The sequence below is a fragment of the Panulirus ornatus genome, chromosome 29 (genome assembly GCF_036320965.1).
Source record: "Panulirus ornatus isolate Po-2019 chromosome 29, ASM3632096v1, whole genome shotgun sequence".
NCBI lineage: Eukaryota > Metazoa > Arthropoda > Malacostraca > Decapoda > Palinuridae > Panulirus > Panulirus ornatus.
The window spans coordinates 12,900,094-12,921,105 of NC_092252.1; the positions used below are offsets into that span (position 1 = coordinate 12,900,094).

At 36.6% G+C, this 21,012-nt stretch overlaps 2 protein-coding genes across 2 annotated transcripts in view; both read right to left on the reverse strand.

Annotated features, from left to right (window-relative positions):
• Window positions 1–6,564, reverse strand: part of SdhA (succinate dehydrogenase, subunit A (flavoprotein)) — a 29,493-nt gene extending 22,929 nt beyond the window's left edge. Inside the window, exons 1-3 of the mRNA XM_071679221.1 lie at window positions 6,388–6,564; window positions 3,273–3,365; window positions 1,339–1,533 (exon numbers count right to left, since the gene is read on the reverse strand). Coding sequence (XP_071535322.1) covers window positions 1,339–1,533; window positions 3,273–3,365; window positions 6,388–6,447 — 348 coding nt within the window. The 5' untranslated portion in view covers window positions 6,448–6,564. The remainder of the gene's footprint in view (window positions 1–1,338; window positions 1,534–3,272; window positions 3,366–6,387) is intronic.
• Window positions 6,565–10,928: 4,364 nt separating this feature from the next.
• The window catches only part of LOC139758118 (uncharacterized), a 38,814-nt gene continuing 28,730 nt past the window's right edge, over window positions 10,929–21,012 (reverse strand). The window contains 1 exon segment of the mRNA XM_071679222.1: window positions 10,929–21,011. Coding sequence (XP_071535323.1) covers window positions 18,150–21,011 — 2,862 coding nt within the window. The 3' untranslated portion in view covers window positions 10,929–18,149.

Here is a 21,012-nt window from a genome sequence, read left to right on the forward strand (position 1 = left end):
ACCTCCTTTCGTCAGGACAAAATTACATGAGGGAACTTGAAATTACCACAGCCACCAGACTACTTTACTGGGCAGCCACAGATGGTGTTTTGTGTAGGGCGCGCTTATTTACATTCTTTTCACTGCACTTGTTGGTGGTGATACTGCAATTCTGTGAGATTCTTAGCTTACTTTGCTTAAATTCAAAGTAAGCTGTGTGACATCGACAGTATTGGTTCATCAACTGTTTATGATATAAAGAAGCAAAGGGAGAAAACATTGAAATTCTATGCAGACAGCAATTCGAAGTATAGGTTCATCAACTGTTTATGATATAAAGAAGCAAAGGGAGAAAATATTGAAATTCTATGCAGACAGTAATTCCAAGAAGCAAAACTATGAAAGATGGTAAGAGTACTGAGCACAATCAAGTGATGATGGAATGGTTTCGACAACATTGGAATCACGTGATGGAGTGGACTTGTCAGGTAGCATGATAACGAACCAGGATAAGTTGTTCCACAAAGAACTTAAATTACAACATGAGCGTGACTATAGTGAGGGATGGATTCAAGAAGTGTCATGGAATTTCCATGAATAAAGTGTGCAGAGAAAAGCAGTCTACAAACCACGAAGGAGCTGCCGAGTATGTGGACGAATTGTGAAACTCATAGCTGATGAGCACCTCAGTCCTAATCAGGTGTATATTTCATTTATCTATTTAATTTACATTTAATATTTGTTTAATTTAAATTTCTAGCAGTCCATGGTATACTTTAGACACATGGGAGATGTATAATTAGTGGGTTTAAGGTGTGTTGATGAATTATTATTAAGTGACCACTGTTGGTCCGGCATAATGGTTAATTCAGCAAGGCTTTGGAACCAAGAGTGCCGGAAAATTGGTGGTGTACCTGTATTTTCTTAAGGTTCCTTCATTCACTGACCCTTAAAACTGTTTTCAAGTATGACAAACTCTCTGAAATGATGTCCCACAAGCCATGAGAAATTCTCTGGGATCTCTAGAGACTTGACACCCCTAACCATCTGCTTTATAGAGAGGTAAATGCCTCTCACCCCTTGTCAACAGCTTATTCAGTGATAGCAGTCAACAATTAAGCCAAGGTCCATCTCCACACAATCAGTAACCTTCATTTGACAATGGTTATTATCTCCTGGCTGCTGGCACCTCATAAGTCTTAAAACATGGATGTCAACTGATGGGTTAAAAAAATCCTAACCCCTGGAGAGCCCAGGGAATCCCTCATGGCATGCAGGACAAATCAACCCAAGAATGATTTAGGAAATCTTCCTTCAAGGAAAATAATAAAGTAAATCTATTACCTAAACTAAAATTACCTCCATATTGCCAAGAGCAGCATTTATACCACCCTGAGCAGCCACTGTGTGTGAACGCGTTGGAAACAATTTACTGATGACAGCTGTACGGAAGCCTTCCTGCACTAAACCAAATGCAGCACGCAAACCAGCACCTCCAGCACCTACCACAACAGCATCATATGTGTGGTCAACCACTGGGTAGTCTCGAGACAGCTGTGGATGAAAGATATTGCAATGGCATTAATATACATCAATCTCAATCACTAAATTAAATACAATCCAAGTCCACATCACACCTATCTTCATTAGAGTCGAAACAAGTACTACAAATTTGTGAGACTGTTCATAAAAAAAGTCACTTTGACTCATAAATTCTCTTTTCTATTACTCCAAATCTAAGCTGTATGTAGATGCTCTCCATACAATCTCAAAACATGCTTCTCTTCTTCCTTTCCACCTGGCACAGGGCAGTTCTCAATATTTTACATTGGTTTCTAAAGGTGTTCACTTCCTTCACTTGGTCCATCACCAAGCTTCCTTGATAAGGGTTTTGAATGCCAAGCTGCTGAATAATGCAACTATATTCTTCTGTATGCTAAAAAGCATACATTGTTTTTTTCATTTAAAAAGCAGTCCAGGAATCTCACAATATTTCATAACATCAAAACCTTTCTAATAATAATAAATTCTAACTGAAACATTACTGCAATGGATCTCAAAATGAATCTTTCAATCTTCAGCATTTTTTAACAGATACGGAAACTCAGGAAAACCTGAAAAAATGTCGACTCTTCAAGTCTCTCTTTTGCTTAGTGCAGGTAAATTTACATACTTATACATTTACATAACAGAAGTAAAATTAATACCTTTCAAAATGTTACATTATTCTAATAAAGTACAGTCATCTACAAATATGATTTATGATCCTTGATCATCAGGCTTAGATACTCCCAAAAGATACTATTTTCTCATAACTTTACCTATACTAGCCTGTCCCAGGAGCCCTTTCTAAGGAGCTCCAGCAGCAATTTAGAAACCAGCAACCACCACCAAGAGGGGCCATAAGTCAGGGAGTGTGGTGATGTGCGTATGTCCATGTAAAGCAAGGAAAGATAATTAGAGTAAGTGTTCAGTGTTTTCATCTTGGAAGTCACATCTTGGGCATGAGGGATCTCATGTTTACAATGTTGTAGAGATGGGTTGTGCCCAGAGAACAAACACAAAAATGTAACTCATGTATGTCTTGGAAGTGTAGTTTCAGAAGGGTGAATTAGTGGGGTGGTAATTAAATCTGGATTGGTAGGGCAGTTGCTTAGTGCTTTTCAGGTAATCTGTGTTTGTTAATGTTTTGTCAGGGTTATGTTTGTTAGAAATAAAAGGATCTTTAAACAAAAAAAATTGTTGAAGTGTGAGATAATCACATCTGTAGTATCATGTAAACATCACCAGACATTCGAGAAACTTCGTCAAAATTTTACTTTTCATCAAAAGCATAATCAATGTAACAGAGAACAGAATCACATAAAATTTCGGTGTGAAAAACAATAAAATAATGAAATACCTAAAGAAAATGATATGATGCTATTTTGTGAGGCTTGGTGGCGACAGGAATGGATTGAAGGCACCAAGTATGAATATGTACGTGGGTATATATGTATGTCTGTGTATTATATGTATGTATACAGTGAAATGTATATTCAAATGTATATGTGCGTGTGTGGGAGTTTATGTATGTGTATGTGGGTTGGTTGGGCCATTCCTAGTCTGTTTCCTTGTACTACCTCGCTAATGCGGGAGACGGCGGGTAAGTATAAAATTTGAATGAATATAAAACAAAAAGACTTATATACATGCATAAATGCATGAGAATTTCCATAGCAACTTTTTGTGAAGGGATGTACTACAAATTAAGGTACAGTAGTATTAGTAAATCAAAAAAAAATGAAAATTACCTGATCAGTGGAAGTCTTTGCACTGCTTCGTCTCCCATCCATGGTGAAGTGGAAGTTCCTTTGATTAGCTGGTGCACGACTAAATGCTGCAGCCTAAAGCAGAAAACAAATTACTCTCATAGAAAATTTTGCATACAGCACATGAAAATAATAACTCAAGACATTTAAAATGTATAAGAAAAAAGCAAATAATACCAAAGGCCCTCACATAACATGGGGCTGCATTTTTTGAAGATGTGTCATTATACCATACTACTTGGGGAGTCACTGAAATCCATATTATAAAAGGGATTACACACCTGACTAAAAATTTACCCTTCATAAAAACCTTACCAAAACTGATAGTGGGGAGGGCCTTGCTAATATACAAAGATGTAGATTATTGTAAAAGTAAGAGGAAACTTTCAGAAAAAAAAGATCCTGAGAAACCTTATCAAACTTATAGCGTTAAGAGTTATGCTCGACTGGGAAAATGTCAGTTACTGTAAATAGAAACAATAAAAATCAAGGGACTGAGAAGGGTTATGCTGGTCTACATAAGGAGCTCATATCTTAATATATTGCGTATGTTCATGATGTGTTACTCTAAGTGAAACTACAGGGGCTCATTGTGTTCCTGACACGTGTTACAGTTAGTGAAACTAAAAAAGCCAACTTTATCAGAGACTCAATGTTAAAATATTGGGATACATTTTGAGGAAAATTTCTGGACATGTTTTATTACATATGCTTTTGTGTGTGTTATCTAAATACATTTATGATAATCAACAGCTTCACTAATTTCAGTGGGATTTCATTCACTATCATGCTGTACTAAAACATCCAGTCTAACATCAAAACAGTTTCTCTCTTTTTTTTTCATTTCACTTTCACAACTACAAGATGCTGAATTACAAAACATGGGGAAAAGAGGAAGTGAGGACACACAAGCCATCTTGCATATTTACATTATAAACAGATTGATGCTAAAACATTTGGACCCACTCAAATGGTGAAACCTTTTGTCATACAACCAAACTGAACCATCCCTAATTGGACGTTAAGAAGATTGAGCTACCAGATGGAATAAGACCAATTCCACTGCTGGATAATACTACATAAGCAGAAAGTAACATAGGATGCAAAAAAAAAGGCACATTCTCAGAATGGCCTAAGGTTACAAGTAGAGTGCTGCAGGGATCAGTCTAAGACCAGCTGCTTTTCTTAAGAGTATGGGAAGCACTTGCCTGAAGGACTCAACCTGTACTTTAACATATTTGCAGACAATAGCATGGTTATGGGAGAAATAAGGTAGGAAAACCTTTTGCATCACCTTAGAAGAGGACCTAAAAACAATTTACACTTGGTATGATATATGGTTGAGAGAAGGGCAAGAGCATGACTAAGCGAATCCAGAGAAAGCAACCACAATGATATCTAAAACAGGAGAGCTGAACTAAAAAAAAAAGGTTGAGGGTTACACAGTTATCCATCTTGGAGGTAAAACGAGTGAAACGAAACCTGATAATATGCTTTAAGTTCCTAAATCAACTGAATGATATTGACACTATACAGTTCTTCTTAAGGTACAACAGCTGAGTTACCAGAGGCCATTATCATAGCCTCAGAAAGAGGCTTGTCTAGCAAGATTTGAAGTAATGGTCTAAATGGTTGAAATGGTCTAAACAAGGAAACAGTGAATGCCAGCAGCTTCCAATGAGAGATGGGTCCCATGAGTGTAAAGCTCTATTCCTGTGATGTACAAATCAGCAATTGCAAATTTCTAATTACAGTACTGACAAAGAGAATGGGAAACATTTCAAACATCATTTAAACAATCATAAACACAAATTATGAATTAACAGATTTTTTCCATGAAATTTCTAAGGCCATGATGAGTATTTATCAAAGGTTCATCTATTTAAATGTTTTGGGTGATGAGAGTCTCCTCATCACTTTAACAGAGTTCATATTAATCTGCTGCTGCAACCTGCATGGAATGGCTGTTTGTGGGGAGGTTGGGTCTCAGAGCAGCTGACACAATGCTCAATAACAGGTGTGTCTACTTCAACTAGAAGATTCTAGGTTAAATCTCAGCTGCAAGGAAGGTTAGTCAGCATTTTCCTCAGTTCCACTGATATCTTTTTTCTAAGTGTTACACCTAAATTGACTTCTGTAAACCCCATGTTTTTCCAGATATTCATAACCTTCACTATCATAACTATATTCAATATTAGAGAGTACATTCCAAGTCATACTTTATATGCCCTGTATTCTCTGAACCCTAAACTAACACTGCAAAGAAAAATACTAAGGATCCAGTGTTTGTTTCTATGCATTAACAAAATGTTCAATCACCTTATCTTCAAGGACTAATCGATTATCCCATTTTCCACATAACATGCTACCTTCCCATACAAAAGCCATTCTACCTTCAAAGCTAATCTTAAAACATTACTAAACTGGTAACTTGCCAAATACAATGATCCAGATAAACATTCCACCTCGTGTATTCTGTTCTCCATCACACACTACAATACCATAAACAATTAATATCATTCACAGTCTGACTGGCTTTCTGTGTATTTCTGTATTTTATCAAATAAAAACTAACAGCTTGGTGTGGCTGAGGAAATATACAAAATCTAAACTAATTACTATGGTAAAATATAAGGACAGGATCATCTCTCTGAGACAAATAGTATTACTATGATAAAAGGTAAGGACAGGCTCAACTCTCTGAAATAAATTTAAATACTATGGTAAAAGATAAATACAGGCTCAACTTTCTGAAATAAATATAAGGTAAATACCATAAAAACCTAACTTTACGTAACGTATGGTAACATGTACGGGTAACTGTTAGGTTTACTGGGAAACTGTCTCACGCCTTGGATGACTTCCCTCTTCACATACTATAACTAGTTTCCTGATTATTCTCAACTTCATAAAATTTAACTAAAATTCACTTTTACAGATTATCATTTGCAGATAAACATGAAATCATAGCCATTGTTTACCACACCATATAATTTGCTTATTGCGTAAATACTACAGCCGTCAGCTGATTGACCACTATCCCTCCTGCGGTTGTAGTTTACAAGCTTACACTGTATAAAACAGTTCTAATACTCACTAGGGATGATGGATTGAACCTTGCAGCAAAATTCGCCGAAGCCTTCACGGACAACGCCATTTTTTTCGTAATATTAAACAGGTATATAAGACTTTCTTCGTTACCAGCAGCCGCCTGCCGGATGGTAACCCTTCGCAGTCTCGGTCGCCACTGCCTCCAGCTTGTGTAGTTGTGTAATGCCTAAAAGTTTCTGTTACGAAAGTCTCGAGTCTGCGCAAAGGGGAGTTATCTAACATTTTGATATACGTAAATACACTGAATACATGAGTTATGATTGAAGGACAACACTTAATCAAGGAACAATGCTCAGAATGGAAAGTAAAAGAAATTACGGGATCAAAATTTTCATCGTAAATCTGCAGGAATGTGAATCCAATATTGTTCCGAGCAAATATTGGTAATTGATATTTTCATTTTCTATTTTCATTATATCATTCTCAAAATTCTCTTTTGGACAATCAAACTGAATCACTCGATATTATCAGGATCTCAACCTTGACTTAAAAAATATATGTCTTCGTTACCCCTGATCCTTTGATTAAACATTCCATCCTGTTAATACCAGTATTTGATTATTTTCTGATATCTTTCTCTATAATAGGAGATTAATTCTATCATTCTATACAAGTTCTGAAATGGTCTCAATTTTCGTTTTTTTTTATGTTCATCGCCCATCATAAGAATAGATTTAAGATTTTGGAGCTGGAGTTAAACATGAACAATTAGGATGATTTATCAGTAACGTTTTGACTAAACTACCAAATAAATGATGTGGAAAATGCAATTATTTGAGTCTTAATTACTTCATCTCTTTCATATTAGAAAATCAGCATTAGAAATTATCCATTAAATTGGGAACCATGGAAGATTCTGCGCCGATATTTCTGAATGAATGCATGAGAAAATGAAGACTGATGGAGTTGCTTTTATGCCTGAGTAGTCTTCCAATACAAAATTGACAGGGGAAAGTTCTTCAACCTTCCGACACTATTGGAGCACCTTTCAGCTTCACCATTTCCGACGGGCAGCGAAAAACCTAATCCAACTGCAGTTTTTTGTTTGGACGTTAGTCTTAATCTGCTCTCTCAAGCTAGCTGAAAAAGGAATGTTAATAACTGGTCAGAGGGCTATTTCGAAACAAAAATTTTAGAATTATTTCAAGATAGAGAACCTGCTTGACATTTGTTCAATTTACCTGGCAATCTTTTAGTACAATATTGCTTACACTGTATTAATACAATGTATCCAAATGAATATTACAAATGTTCATGTCCAGGAAAAATGTTTGCTTTCTTAGAAAAATATACTTTTCATTGCTGGATGATTATATTCATGTCTTCGATAAATCACATTCCCGAATATTACCTCAGAGTGCAAATCATTAATTAGCTCTCCTGTGGGCGGTTAAGGCGTAGAGAAATCTGTCTCCCAGAACTTCATTATTTCTGGAGTCGTCTCCTCATTACTGTCTAACTCTTTGGCGTTGGACTGCAGTAAGGAAAATATTGCTTGGCCTGTTTTGGTGTCATCGATTTTGAAGATCGAACCTGGTACTTTTGATCTGAGAGTGATGAGCCACGAAGGCAATGATACACTATTTTTGTAGTACTCTTCACATGGGTTTTAAACCAGCATTTTGGTAATATTGTTGGCCACATGATTATCTCTGCCCACTGATGCACTAACGGTGAGACTTAGGAGAAATTCTGCCAATATGGCGTAGCATGTCTCACCGTCGTGATCCATTGTTTTTCGTACGCCTGTTGGACATTGTGTGATCACACTTTTACACTTTTGTGACCGGTGGCCACATTATCTCAAGTGTGTATCGCCTGACCTTGATGGCCACCATATTAATTGATGACTTCGAGCCTATGAGGGAACCTTAGCTGATACTTCGGTACCAAAGAACAATTCTCCAGTGGCGGTTTTATGATCATCATCGCCATCCCTTGTCTCATTTCTTGAACAGACTTTTAGATGTGGTCTCCGTTTGTATACTGGAAGAAATATTAAAAAAAGAAAGTTCGTCGGTGAAATATGCAACGAAATAACATTCCATTCATGTATTTGCAAGGAAGCACATACATGCGCTTCCACACATTTGTTGAATCTGATTATGACGTTCTTCACACGAATAGGTAACTTTAGTACAGTATGCAGACACGAGAAGAAATGTATTTGCTTCTCAAATTAACCTGGAACCGTAAAAGATCCACTGAATAATCCAGAATTAGCAAGCGTGGGACTCGAATCTACACCTCAGCATTGCCAGGCGAAGTCGCTCCCCTCCCTTGCCGTCCAAAGACTTGGCACCGCTCGTTGCTCACTGCATTTTGATCAATACCCTTCAACAATGCATGCCTCATTATTTATGTTCACGTTCCATTGTTATAAACGACTGTATTCAGTTACTTCTCCCTTCTTTTACAGAACGTTGATTAGTACCATGTGATGGCCAGACCATTATCAAATACAACTTGGAATGACATTACCAACGCCATCTTAGGCACGTACCAAATCAATATTCCATTATTTTCCTCCCCCAAAACAGTGAAGTACCTTACACTAACTTCAAACTGCAACATCAGTGAAGAAATTCATACAACGTGAGACATATGAAATTGTAATTTCACTCAATATATGTATTAGTCTCCCCACCCCCCCCCAAGTCCACTCTATGTTCATTAATTTACAGGAATAATATCAACATCTTTAAAAACCTCACAACTTCAGCAAAGTTGCCAATATAAAATTAGAAGTATACAAGATTTAAATATATCGGCTGCTTGGGATCCCATGACCACTTGCCGTCATCCATCTGCTGACACCTGAAGTAATCATGACTAAATCATGAGTTCACGTGCCTATTATAGTTCACGAGGAATGTTGAAAATTACGATGAATTTCGATTAACTGGATGATTTGGTGAAGTTTTCCTTTTTTTTTTTTTAACTGTAATTTGCTCTATATTTTCCTGATATTTAGTTTTGTTTAATAAAACGCAATCCTCCAATTATGTCTGCAACTATTGTATTTTCTAATCACTACAAGGGTGTTGCAGAACAAAAATCTCTAACATTCAAATAGAGATGAAGAGGTAATCTAGACCAAACATTCTTTACCTATGGTCCATTTCTCAGTTGTCCTCAGAATAAAAATAAAACATTTAATGTAACTTTTTCTTTTCTGAATCTTTGAGAAAAATAGTAAAAGACATATTTCTTACACATTTTCCCATCAATACTATTTCTCGTAAGGATTTGGCTACTATCATTTGTTCCTGATTGATTTCGAAAACGGTAAAATATTAAATATAGATGTAATAGTCTCAGATGACCTAGAGCCAAGTATGCATTGTAAAAAAAAAAAAAAAATTAATCCGAAAACACTCAAATTAGTCTATAACACAATCCTTACTCTTCCTAATTAAGAACTCCATCCCAACTTAAAATACAGTGTTCAGTTTTGGTTACTCTTCTTGAGAAAAGACATGGAATGGAGAAAGTACAGTGGTATGCTACCAAGATGATTCCCAGACTAAGAAACATATCCTATGAGCCTTCTACAAGACCTAAACTTAGCTCCAAAAAGAGAATAAGAGGTGATTCGATACAAGTATTCAAAACTGACAAAAAACTATAATGATGCTGAAACAAGGAACCATCCAAGCAAGGCTAGATGAAAATGATTTCGTTGCATCTTGTGGGCAAACGTTTTACTGCCAGTGATTTGGAGTTCTTTTTCCCTTAACAGCACCCTTAGTAAAATGATTTACTAATATGAATAGATGAAAGCAACACCACATTTATCAAGAAAAATTAAAATGCTTTAATTCCACGATTGACCTTAATAAAGAGCGTAGATCTAAAGTTTCCAAGTATTTCTCCTCTAAAGGACCCAGTGGCCAATTTGCACTCCTATGCAAGATGCATGTATGACCAAACTACAAAAAGGCAGTGAAGTAGACAATAATCATTACCTTTCAAACATTTACTGAAGATTGTGACTGAAAAATGCATGTGCTTCCTGAATGAAAATCCTGTTGTCTCCCACCAGACATGTAGTAAAGGGTTGGGGAAGACATGATGAAAATGAAAATAGGGAATCAAGCTGGCAGCAGAGATGTTAAGTGAAAAATGCAGAGAATGGACTTTGTCTTCTAACTGAAACTTCTTTTTGTTTGCCAAGTTTACTTTTGAACGAGAAGCATGTAACACAAATCAAAGCATGGAAGCATGGAACAACTACACAGAAAGATGCCATTGCACTTACATGATCATCGCAGGCCAGGGGAATATCAGGAGCTAACTGTGACAAGGTATCACATGACATTCAAGGGTGGGTAGGGGTAGCATCATAAAAAAAATACAGGATCTGGCATTCTACAACAGGGTCCTCAGTAAGGCACCACACATCGTCAACAAAAGTATTGCCATCCTTGCCATGTCAAACACCCAGGGCATGAGATGATATGCCACATAATGAAACGGAGGAATAGATACAATGGTGATCATTGGGCATGGAAAAGAAAACACTAATTAGAGTCAATTGGATTTTTAAATAATCTATAAAAATTTGTATACAGCTGTACAACATTTTGACTAGAAATCAAACATCAAGTTGTCTTTTGTGCACTAATAAATATCCCCAAAACATATTTATTCTATTTCAGTAAATGCATTGGACCACTTAAGTTTCATGGCATTAAATATACAACTTCAGGTTCATTACATTTTATAAAACACTGACCAAAAAAAATAAGAACTATCTAATACATTATCTATATCATAAAATTTGCAGATGCTTGGAATCATAAAGATTCAAACACAAACAACAGAAACAAAATCTTCTCAGAGCACTACAGCTCATGAAGTTTCAGAGCCTTTCTTTAATATTTTGTTGTTTAATGATAGAAAAACTTTTATAGAAAACATCACACACTACTTTCATGAACTCCACTGTAATAGCATATACATTAATATCAAACCATATAAACCACAGTGCAACAGTTCCCTTCCAACTGTAATGGATGAAATAAATCATCTTATGGTAAAACTATCTGACTATATCCAAAGGCAATGAGGAAAAACACAATACTTACGAAGTTTGTGGATTTACTTAACTCTGTCCATGTTGCTGTATATGATCTGCGAAGATTTTGAGGACTAATTTCAGCTAGCAAATAACAGCTCTACTTTGTGTCATTATCAAAAAATAACATATATACCAGAAAAGAGAGATAAAGGACACAAAAATTTATATGCAAGAGAGCTCAGTTACAAAAGTATTTGGAGGCACAAAATAAGTATATAAGATTCCATGAAAGAACATAGAAAAGGAGGAATCATGAACAATCAACTGTGGATGAAATGAACATATATTTTCAATACGGATTTTGGAAAATTATTATTATATTTTCAAACAGAATTTTGTAAAGGTATAATTTGCATGGACAGAGACTTTATCAATGGGAAAAGAGTAAACATATCAAGTTTACATTCTACGCTATATATCATTAAATAATTCTACTACAAATAAACACATCAATACCAAAATAACTTTACTATTCTATGTACAAATTATTTATTTAAATACATAAAACAATAAACCTGTGTATCTGATTAGCAGCACTTTCTTTAGCAACATATTATCAGAGATCTTTAAATAATATCTACTTTTAGCAAATGTTTTTAATTATTCTTTGATTGACATCTTTCATTTAATAGAAACACTGAGCACTGTAGCAAATGCCAATTAAGAAATTGGCTTGTCTCAAGTTTAGCATGGCAGTGATAAGCTAATATTTCATAGGATGATACTGAAGGGTTACAAATTTACCCCAAGGGAACTGCATATTGTCAACCTGAAGTACTGGGGTAGGGACTCTCAGTTCAGCAAGTATAATTCCCACAAAGTGTGCATTACTCAATAAAACTGACCCATCCCTTTTACATGGGAAGGGAATCAACGATAATACATACATATATGACAATACTTTCTTATAAATGAGCACCAAATCTAAAATGGTTGTCATCAATAAATCTATCTGAACACAGTGGACAGAGTAACTGGAAAAGGAAAGGCAAGTACTGAAGGTGGTGGGATTTCTAATTTTTTTTTTAGAGACTCTACATGAGTTAAATTGCTGTGAATATGGGCAGTGTGTCAAGGATGTATGTAACTATGCTATGTAAAACAGTGCAACAATAAGGGGAAGAGGCAGCTATTTGATACATCATTTTAAACATACTACTTTAATAAGGATCTATTATCAACTCAAGTTAAATAGATGCATTTTATATTATTATCTATTTACCTAAGGTTTAAAATGAATGAAAATTTATATAACATATAAAACATGGTGAAATGTCAAACTCTCCCTTTTATATTTGTTTACTTGTTACTGTTCCTAAGAGTTCTTATTCTGAGGATAAAGTTAACACTATGCTGCATTTGTCTCCACAAACATGTTCATATGGATATCCAATTCTCTCACAAGTCATTTACTTAAATGAAGAAAGTGCATTGGTCCCATAACAGACCCCTGCTGCACAACATAGGTGACCTTAATCTATTTCAGGATGGCTCCCATGATAAGCTTACTTTGATCCTTTCCATCACAATAATCTACTGAAGCAGTCTTCCCTTTATTTCTCAGCCTTCTATGTGATCCAGCATCAAATGTTTTCTGGCAGCCCACATAGACAATCCATACAGCCTTCTCTTTGGTTTAAAAGGAGCTCATTCTATCACAGAAATCCAAAAGATTCATTAAAAAAAAAATTTCCCCTGAAACTCAGTAGTCTCTCAATTGGGTAGTTTCTCCTTGGTAGGAAGTAATCAATTTGCTTTCTCATCTTCTTTTCCAGTATCTTACAGAACACACTTTCCAGGGAGACTGGTCTGTAGTTCAGTGCCTCCTTCAAGTCTCCTTTCTTACAGACTTACCCTCCCACTCATTTAGCAGTTTACCTTTTTCCTGAGACATCGTGAATAACCCTGCAAGTGGTATGTCAATTGTATCTACACGTATGGAGAAATTTCAACAGGATCATGAGCCTTATGCAAGTCAAGCTCCTTAAATACTTCAGTACTTTCCAATACCTACTCTTCATTCCATCTCACTGGTAATTGGGCTATATTCTTTCACCATGAAAACACTTTGGAACGTATCTTTTAGTCTAATGCATATACTTACATTATTGTCTATAACTCTTTCCTCTCAATCCCTTGGAATTTTTAGCATCTCTTTAAATGACTATTCCCTCCTGGTAAATTTATGGAAAAGCATTGCATTTTCTCCTACCTTGTCCACAACATACTTTTCTTGTTTCCTTGTTCTTCCTTTCTGATCCCAGTTCCTTGCTTGCTTATACCTTCCAAATACTGGCTGACTCGAGTAATGCTGTCTGTATCTTCACCAATGCATATCTCCAATCTCTTTTGCTTTTTGACATCTTTTATTACACCATCCTTTCTTCTTTCTTAAAACTTTCTCAGTATTTAAGGTTTGAGGTACCCATGTAAATTTCACAGACCCCCCTCATTACAAAGCCCTGGTTCCTAGCTACTGAACTCCACTTCCCAATTTGTTACCATATACATGGTCGAGACTTGTAAAGTTTCCATGATCATAACTTTCCATGTCTTATCACACCTAGGTGGTTTTAATATCCTCAGTTTTCACTTAGTCAAACTTGAGCATTATATAATCACAACTTTTTTCCAACTGGTGAATCACACATAATATTCTCAATAACCAAGATAGTATGTGTGTAGATGTGGTCTACCAATAATGGTATATCAGTACCCTTCATCTAGGTGTGCTCAATGATATGTTGGAATGAAATATTTTCCAGTATACATTCAAAAACTTCAATCTCCATGACTCCCTATCACCACTAGAATCCAATATCCCCTGTCTACCTCTTTATAATATCTATAATATCTTCATGTACCATTCTGATTGTCCTTTCAGTTTTATCATTGTATATTTGTTCTGGAGTTAAGCCACTGTTTTGAAGACTGTAAAACATTAACATCACAATGGATTTTCTCCCTAAAGTCACTTTTCCCTTGTAATGGGAGATATGACAACAAAGGTGGGATGTGATGAAATTGGCAAGATAGAAGGTAAATGAAAATGGAAGTTATCCTGTGGATGTCTGCATCAAAGGGATTTACTCCTTGCAAACACCTTTTTAGCACTGAGTCACAGATATCTGTGGATGAGAAATGAGGGAAAAAAAAGACCAAAAGTGTTCAATTAATTATGTGGCAATGTATGAATGGTTAAGAAAGGTTATGCTTGACGCTCAAGTTATAAGAGCATTCTTTGGAGAGTCTGACTATTTTGCAGTTCTTACGATAGTGAGGGTCAAGGAGAAAAAAAGGTACAGTATTAGTAAGAATGGAGACCTAAAAGTGTTGGGAAGGGAGAAGATGAATCAGAGAGAATGCAATGAGGAACAGGAAAAAAGGGTGATAGAAACTGGATAAAAGTGCAGTAAATGTAGGGATGCGGTCCTGAGTGAATGAGGTGTTTACAATGTTCAGAGAAAGACTGTTGAAGGATGTAGAATTAGTAGCTGGATACAAGGTTAAGAGGTAAAATAATAAAAGTAGAAATGCATGGTGGGAGTATGAGATTAGAAATGTTCTGGAAGAGAAGAAAATGACATATAGTAGAATGTTTGAATGGAATGTACGAGTGGAAGTTCAGGAGAGGAGGGAAAAATACAGGATGTGTAAGAATGTTAAGAGGATGATAGAGGAAAGCAAAGAAAGAGATGAAGATTTTTGAAGAAAGTTAGAAGAATAAAATAAGGAAATTAAGAAATTATACAGGAAGGAGGTGAAAAGGGAAAGGGGTATGCATAAGAGTGGAAATGCATATGTGAGAAGTAAAAGTGAGGTGCAGAATCAAAAGGAGGGCGTGAAAGGAAGATAGAAAGAGCATTTTGAGGATTAATGAATGTGGGAGAAGGTTAGGCAGCAGTTGCCACATGCCTAGAGCAAAAAGTGAAGTAAAATGGGGGATAATGAAGGTGATGGTAGAAATGGCACCTAGAGTGGATGGGAGAGAAAGTGTGAGAGTAGATGCATTTAATATGTGCCTTTGAAGCCTAAGGACTAGGTGAAAGCTATTATTGTTTCTTCCACCTCAGGAAAAGATGCTAAGAATGTATATAGCAATTATAGGGGAATAAGTCTGTTAAGTATACCAGGAAACGTATATGCAAAAGTGTTGATTATTTGATGGAAGTGATGGGTTTTACGAAAGGTAGTGGATGTTTGTAGCAGATTTTATCAGCAAAAGGGAAGTAGTTGTATGCAGCTTTTATGGATCTGGAGAAAGCTTATGATAGACTCTAGCGGAATGCTTTATGGGATGTGTTAATTATATATGGGGTATGGAGGCAACTGCTGGATGGTGTGAGAGCCTTCTATAGAGGAGCAACTGCATGTTAAGAGTGGAGAGAGTTTAGCAAAAGTTTCAGTATACATGTGGGTGTGAGGCAGGGTTGTGTGATGTCACTGTGGTCTTTTTAATATAAGAGATGAAAGATAAGAGATGAAAGCAAAACTAGGGAAATTGGGTGAAGAGTTGGAGTGTGGAAAGGTATGATGGCTTGTGACATGCTTGTCAGCAGATGATACCGTGTTGTTTGCCGAGAGCGAGGAGGGGTTACAAAAGGTTCTAAGTGTTTTTATGACTTATGAGCATAGGAGACTGAAGGTAAATGCAAGTAAAATTAAAGTAATGGCATTTGGGTGAAAGTATAGATTTTGCAAATCCCTACAGAGTGAGAAAAGAAAGTGTTATGGATATAGGGGGGAGAAAGATGAGGTGACAAAATCTAAGTATTTGGGAGCTATTTTGGGTAAGTTTGGTAATACAGAAGGAGAGATAAGGAAGAGAGCAGTACAGGGAAGGTGAGTCATTTCCCTCATTACAATCATGAACCCCCTAGGAGCAAAACAGGTGAGATGTTATCACTTTAGTAGAAATTTGCTTACAAAAAGAAAATGTCCCAGAACAGAACCCTGTAATACTCTGCTCTTGTGAGCTCAACCCACTTTAAGAAAGCTACTCTGACATGCATTCTTTGTTTCCTTCAACTAAGATAATCTTCCAACCATTGAAGAAGTGTCTCCCTTATTCCTGTCAGGTAATCTAACATCTTAATCAGCCTCCCAGTGTTGTACAGTGTCAGCCATTTTGTGGGAGTGTGTATGTGTGTTGATAAGCCTATTCAATAGAATCTACTCAATATGCTACATATTCAAAGTGTGAATATCATTATGACTGCTTCTTCACCAAATAGAAATCATCTATGCAACTGTTAAATAATGCTCAAACTGGTATTTTAAAATAATCAAGTAAAAAGAAACATGTGGCATTAAACTTAATTACCCCAAAGACAGCTTCTGAAAAACAATCAGGACAATCTCATGTATGCAATTCTATTGGATAGTGTCTAATTAAGTTATTCATTAAAATTTGGTAACAGAGTTATCGAAAAAAAATAAAACATTAGAAATCTGATACATCTAAACTACATTTAATGATGGGGTTATGTTCCAGAAAAACATGCCAGTGAGCTATCTGTTGTTATTCTAAAAGCAACTGAAACCCACCGTGTTAATGGGTCATATTCCTGAGTAAAAATTTCCCATGTCTCCTTTTACATATAGAATACAATACATCTAAAACAAGTTAGCATAAAAATAATAAATACACTACTTCATCAAGCATAGTTAGAGTATTAAATGAAATTTCACCCAAAAAATGTGGTATCGGCTTCAGTCACAGGTGGAATGGAAAGAGGTGGAGCGTTACTGGAAGGGAAATGGAGGGTGTTAGGCTTGTTCAAGTCACCCCTACATCATTTAGTCCATCATCTGTTTCAAATGGAGGTGGAGGAGATATTTTCCAAGGCCTTTCGACAAAGCTATCCAATGTTAGCTGTGTTACCCATCTCTTCCTCCACAAATCTCCCTATAGGTGAGAGAAGCACCTATAACCACTCCAGAGAGCACCACGGTACATTCATGGCAAGGATCCAGTTCATTAAAGAAAGCCACACACAGATGAATAAGCATGACCAACAGACCTGCCTACTACTGTGAGTTTCTTACCATTATTGAACCTCCTCAGCATCTTTAACTTAACATCCAAAGTGACAGCCGTATGTCCACTAATATCCTGGGTAGTTTCAACCCTCTTTGTGGATAGATCATATGGCTACAGATACTATGGATACTGGAAAAACTTTGATTAACAAAGGAAAGGGTGACAGCTCAATGTAATGTGCTCTTTGATAATAAGTCCACCTCCAGTGGGTGAGACATATATCAAAACATATTTTGCAACTGGGTATGATAAAATTATAAAATGATTCTTCAAATTCAAATATGAATTTTCTTCTAATGTGCCACAACTGTGAGGGCTCATGCGTAATTATTCAAGCCTGTACCCTACTTCTCAAAAGTTATAACTGCAAAACTTAGCTATATGATCCACTGCTAAACTAGGACCATGTGTATTCTTTTTTTATGTTAAGAGCTCCAATCATGGACAAATCTCGACAAATTCTCACTGGATTTAGTAGCAAAGTAAAAGTTTCATCAAAGCGTTGAATCAACAACATTAAATGGCTGAAGTTTTAAGTAACATATCAAATACTGGTTAACCAAATTTCAGATTCCTACAGAATGTTTAGAGTTCTTTCCTCTCCCTTTTTCTGACTTAATCATCATTTTTCCTCCTCAGGAGTGGTAAGAGCCTTGATGTTTAATAGTCGACCAAGTCCTGAGTGAGTGCCAACAAAGATCCAAGTATGTGCACTTATGTTATTATTCCAGGCAATGGAAGTGGCTGCCATCATTGGATAGCAAGCAACAGGGCCTGGTTCCATGTAGTCTGAACGTTTGCGCTCTGTAAGCTCTGCTTCTGGAATCTGAGAGAAATTTTCACAGTCTTGATCAAAAAACACAATACCATAATTCTGGCAGGTTTCAAAATATGATCGGGGCCATTCGACAAACGCTGCTGGGCAAAGGCCATCCTCTTCTAGAGAGTCTTTCTCTCCTTGTCCTTGTCGTAACTTCTTATGTTTTTTGAGGGGTTTTGTCTTTGAAGTTTCTGAGGGACTAAGTTGTTTTGAATCGAGACAAACTCGAAAAGAGACTGGAGAGGTTTTGTCAAAATTTTGCATGCGAACCGACAATAAGGGTACTTTTCGTTTTGATGGAAATTTGTCATTCTCATAATTCCTAAAGAGTTGTTGCTGAACTGTGATCATCACTTCACCAGCAGAGTCTCCTTGTATTATGGCATTAAGCCAATCAGAGCCAGCTAAGGACCACACTGGTGCATTGGATGACAACACATTACGAGACTGAATACCAAAGAAACCATTTTCACGAAAACATGTGTTTGTATTAGTAAGACCATAGACATCATCAAAAGATATGAAGCAACCAGCCCAATGTGGAAGCCAAACTGCATCTAATACCAGCCCTTTGCGTGTAATACTTAGTGGCATATCTGTGTTCTCTAAATCCCAGAACTTATAAGTTCGGTCACTGCCTCCACTTAAAAGGTTGCGACCTCCAGTAGTAGGACAAAATGCCACCACAGAGCAGACACCATTGTGTGCAAGAAAAGAGTTCACAGGATAAAGTGTGAAATTACCTTGAATATCTTTCACTCTTAGTAAAGGAGATGTACAATTCACATCCCAAACACATACAACACCTGTTGAAAGAGCTCCAGCAACATAAGCATGTCCTTTTCCACGACACCAATCAACTTTTAGACACTGTGCCTCATCTTTGTACATCTCACCTGGACTTAAAGTTACCTTTGGTAATGCCTTATATATTCTGGAAGAGTCTAATAAGTTAAGTTTTCTGGGTTGGGGGATAGCAAAAATACGTACTGTTCCATCTGAACAAGCAGCAGCTAAAAGACCCAATCTTGATAAAGTATCATCTTCCTGAGGATTATTGTCATCATCAAATTCAAAGGTACCTGATGGACACCAGACTAATGACCACACATTCCCAAATTCATGAGCAATACCAAACAAAAACTTAGGAGGTTCTTTACTATTTTCTCCAAGACAAGAACAGTCCCAAATCTGAATAAGTCCATCATGATAGGATGACTTATGAACATGATACTTCTTCTCAGGGGAAGAGACAGAAGAGACAGCTAAATACTGTTGAACTGAATTAGAAGAGAAAGATAAAGGCTGTGGGCACCAGGCAGATGCTGTAACAGGGCCACCACAAAACATAGCATAACCTTTTTCTTGAGCAATTCCATGTAACTGATTCAATTCTTGCCACTCTTGGACTGATTTACTTCCTTCTTTGGTAACCATTTGTATTTTGAACTTTGGGCTGTATCTGATTGAAGGTAAGTACTTTCTAGCTACTTGCTCCTGAAGTGCATTCCAATTATCTCTTAATACATAAAATTCTGAAAACAGTTTTTCTGATACAGTTCCATTCAAAAATTCCAGTGTCCAGTTTAGGGCTGATGAAAATGGCTTTAGTTGTAGACCTGCCGTACTTCCATAACTCTTTTGTACCTTTCGAGGGCCCTCATAATCATCATCTGAAATGTCACAATCACTCCCTTCAAATGATCCTGCTATCATATCAGTGTGATTCAAAGCTATGTGGTTTACAATATCATCTTCTGTAAATGACGTAGATTCACAAATTCTGCATCTATATGTCTTATCAGTGGTTGTAAAAGGACAATTCCAAATGTGTTCATGTCCTTTACCAACTTCTGTAAAAGTGTAAGTGCATCCCTCATTAATACATACTGCTTTTCCATGAAAGGCAAGATCAGCTTCCCATTTCTTACTGTATTCCTCAGGAATAGTTGGTTCTGGCTTTGAATAAAACTGTGAAAGATTAAGTTCCTTATGATAATCATCCTCACCATCTGACACATCACTTCCACATTCTCCTGTTCTGTTAGACCGCCATACTTGCAACCTGGCATTACAATTTGCAGCTGCTTTACGTCTTGGCCTTAATCCTGAAACTGTTTGGTCATCACCTTTACGGGATTCATCTTGTTTCTCTATCTTTTTGGCTTCTTGTCTCTCACAGTGATTTCTTTTAATGTGAAGGTCCAAATAATAATACCTCACTTGCCTAAAACATATTTTACAAGTGACATTGAGTTCCTCTGAGTTCATCCCACACACTAAAACATGTCTTCTATAACCCAAAAGAGACCGGAATTCACTGAAACATTTCATGCATTTAAGTCTTTTAACTGCTTTTATTGTTGTGTTAAGTAGATATTTAATCTCATCTTCTGTAAAATCTTGGTTCTCCCCATCAGGCCTTGCTAAACCATTATGTTCAAGTTGAGCATGTGATATGAAATGACCCTGTGAATCACAGAGAAGGCCACAATTGCCACATTTCACTTCCTCTGGTTGACTGGATAATTCAGTGTCTATTTGATCTTTAGGGTGGGAAGCTCTTGGGCGCCCTTTTCTTTTTCTTACAGACTTTACATCACAGGCTGCAGGTAAAATCCTTTCTTCAACTGCCACCTCAGTTTCCTGTGTCTCATCTAAATCT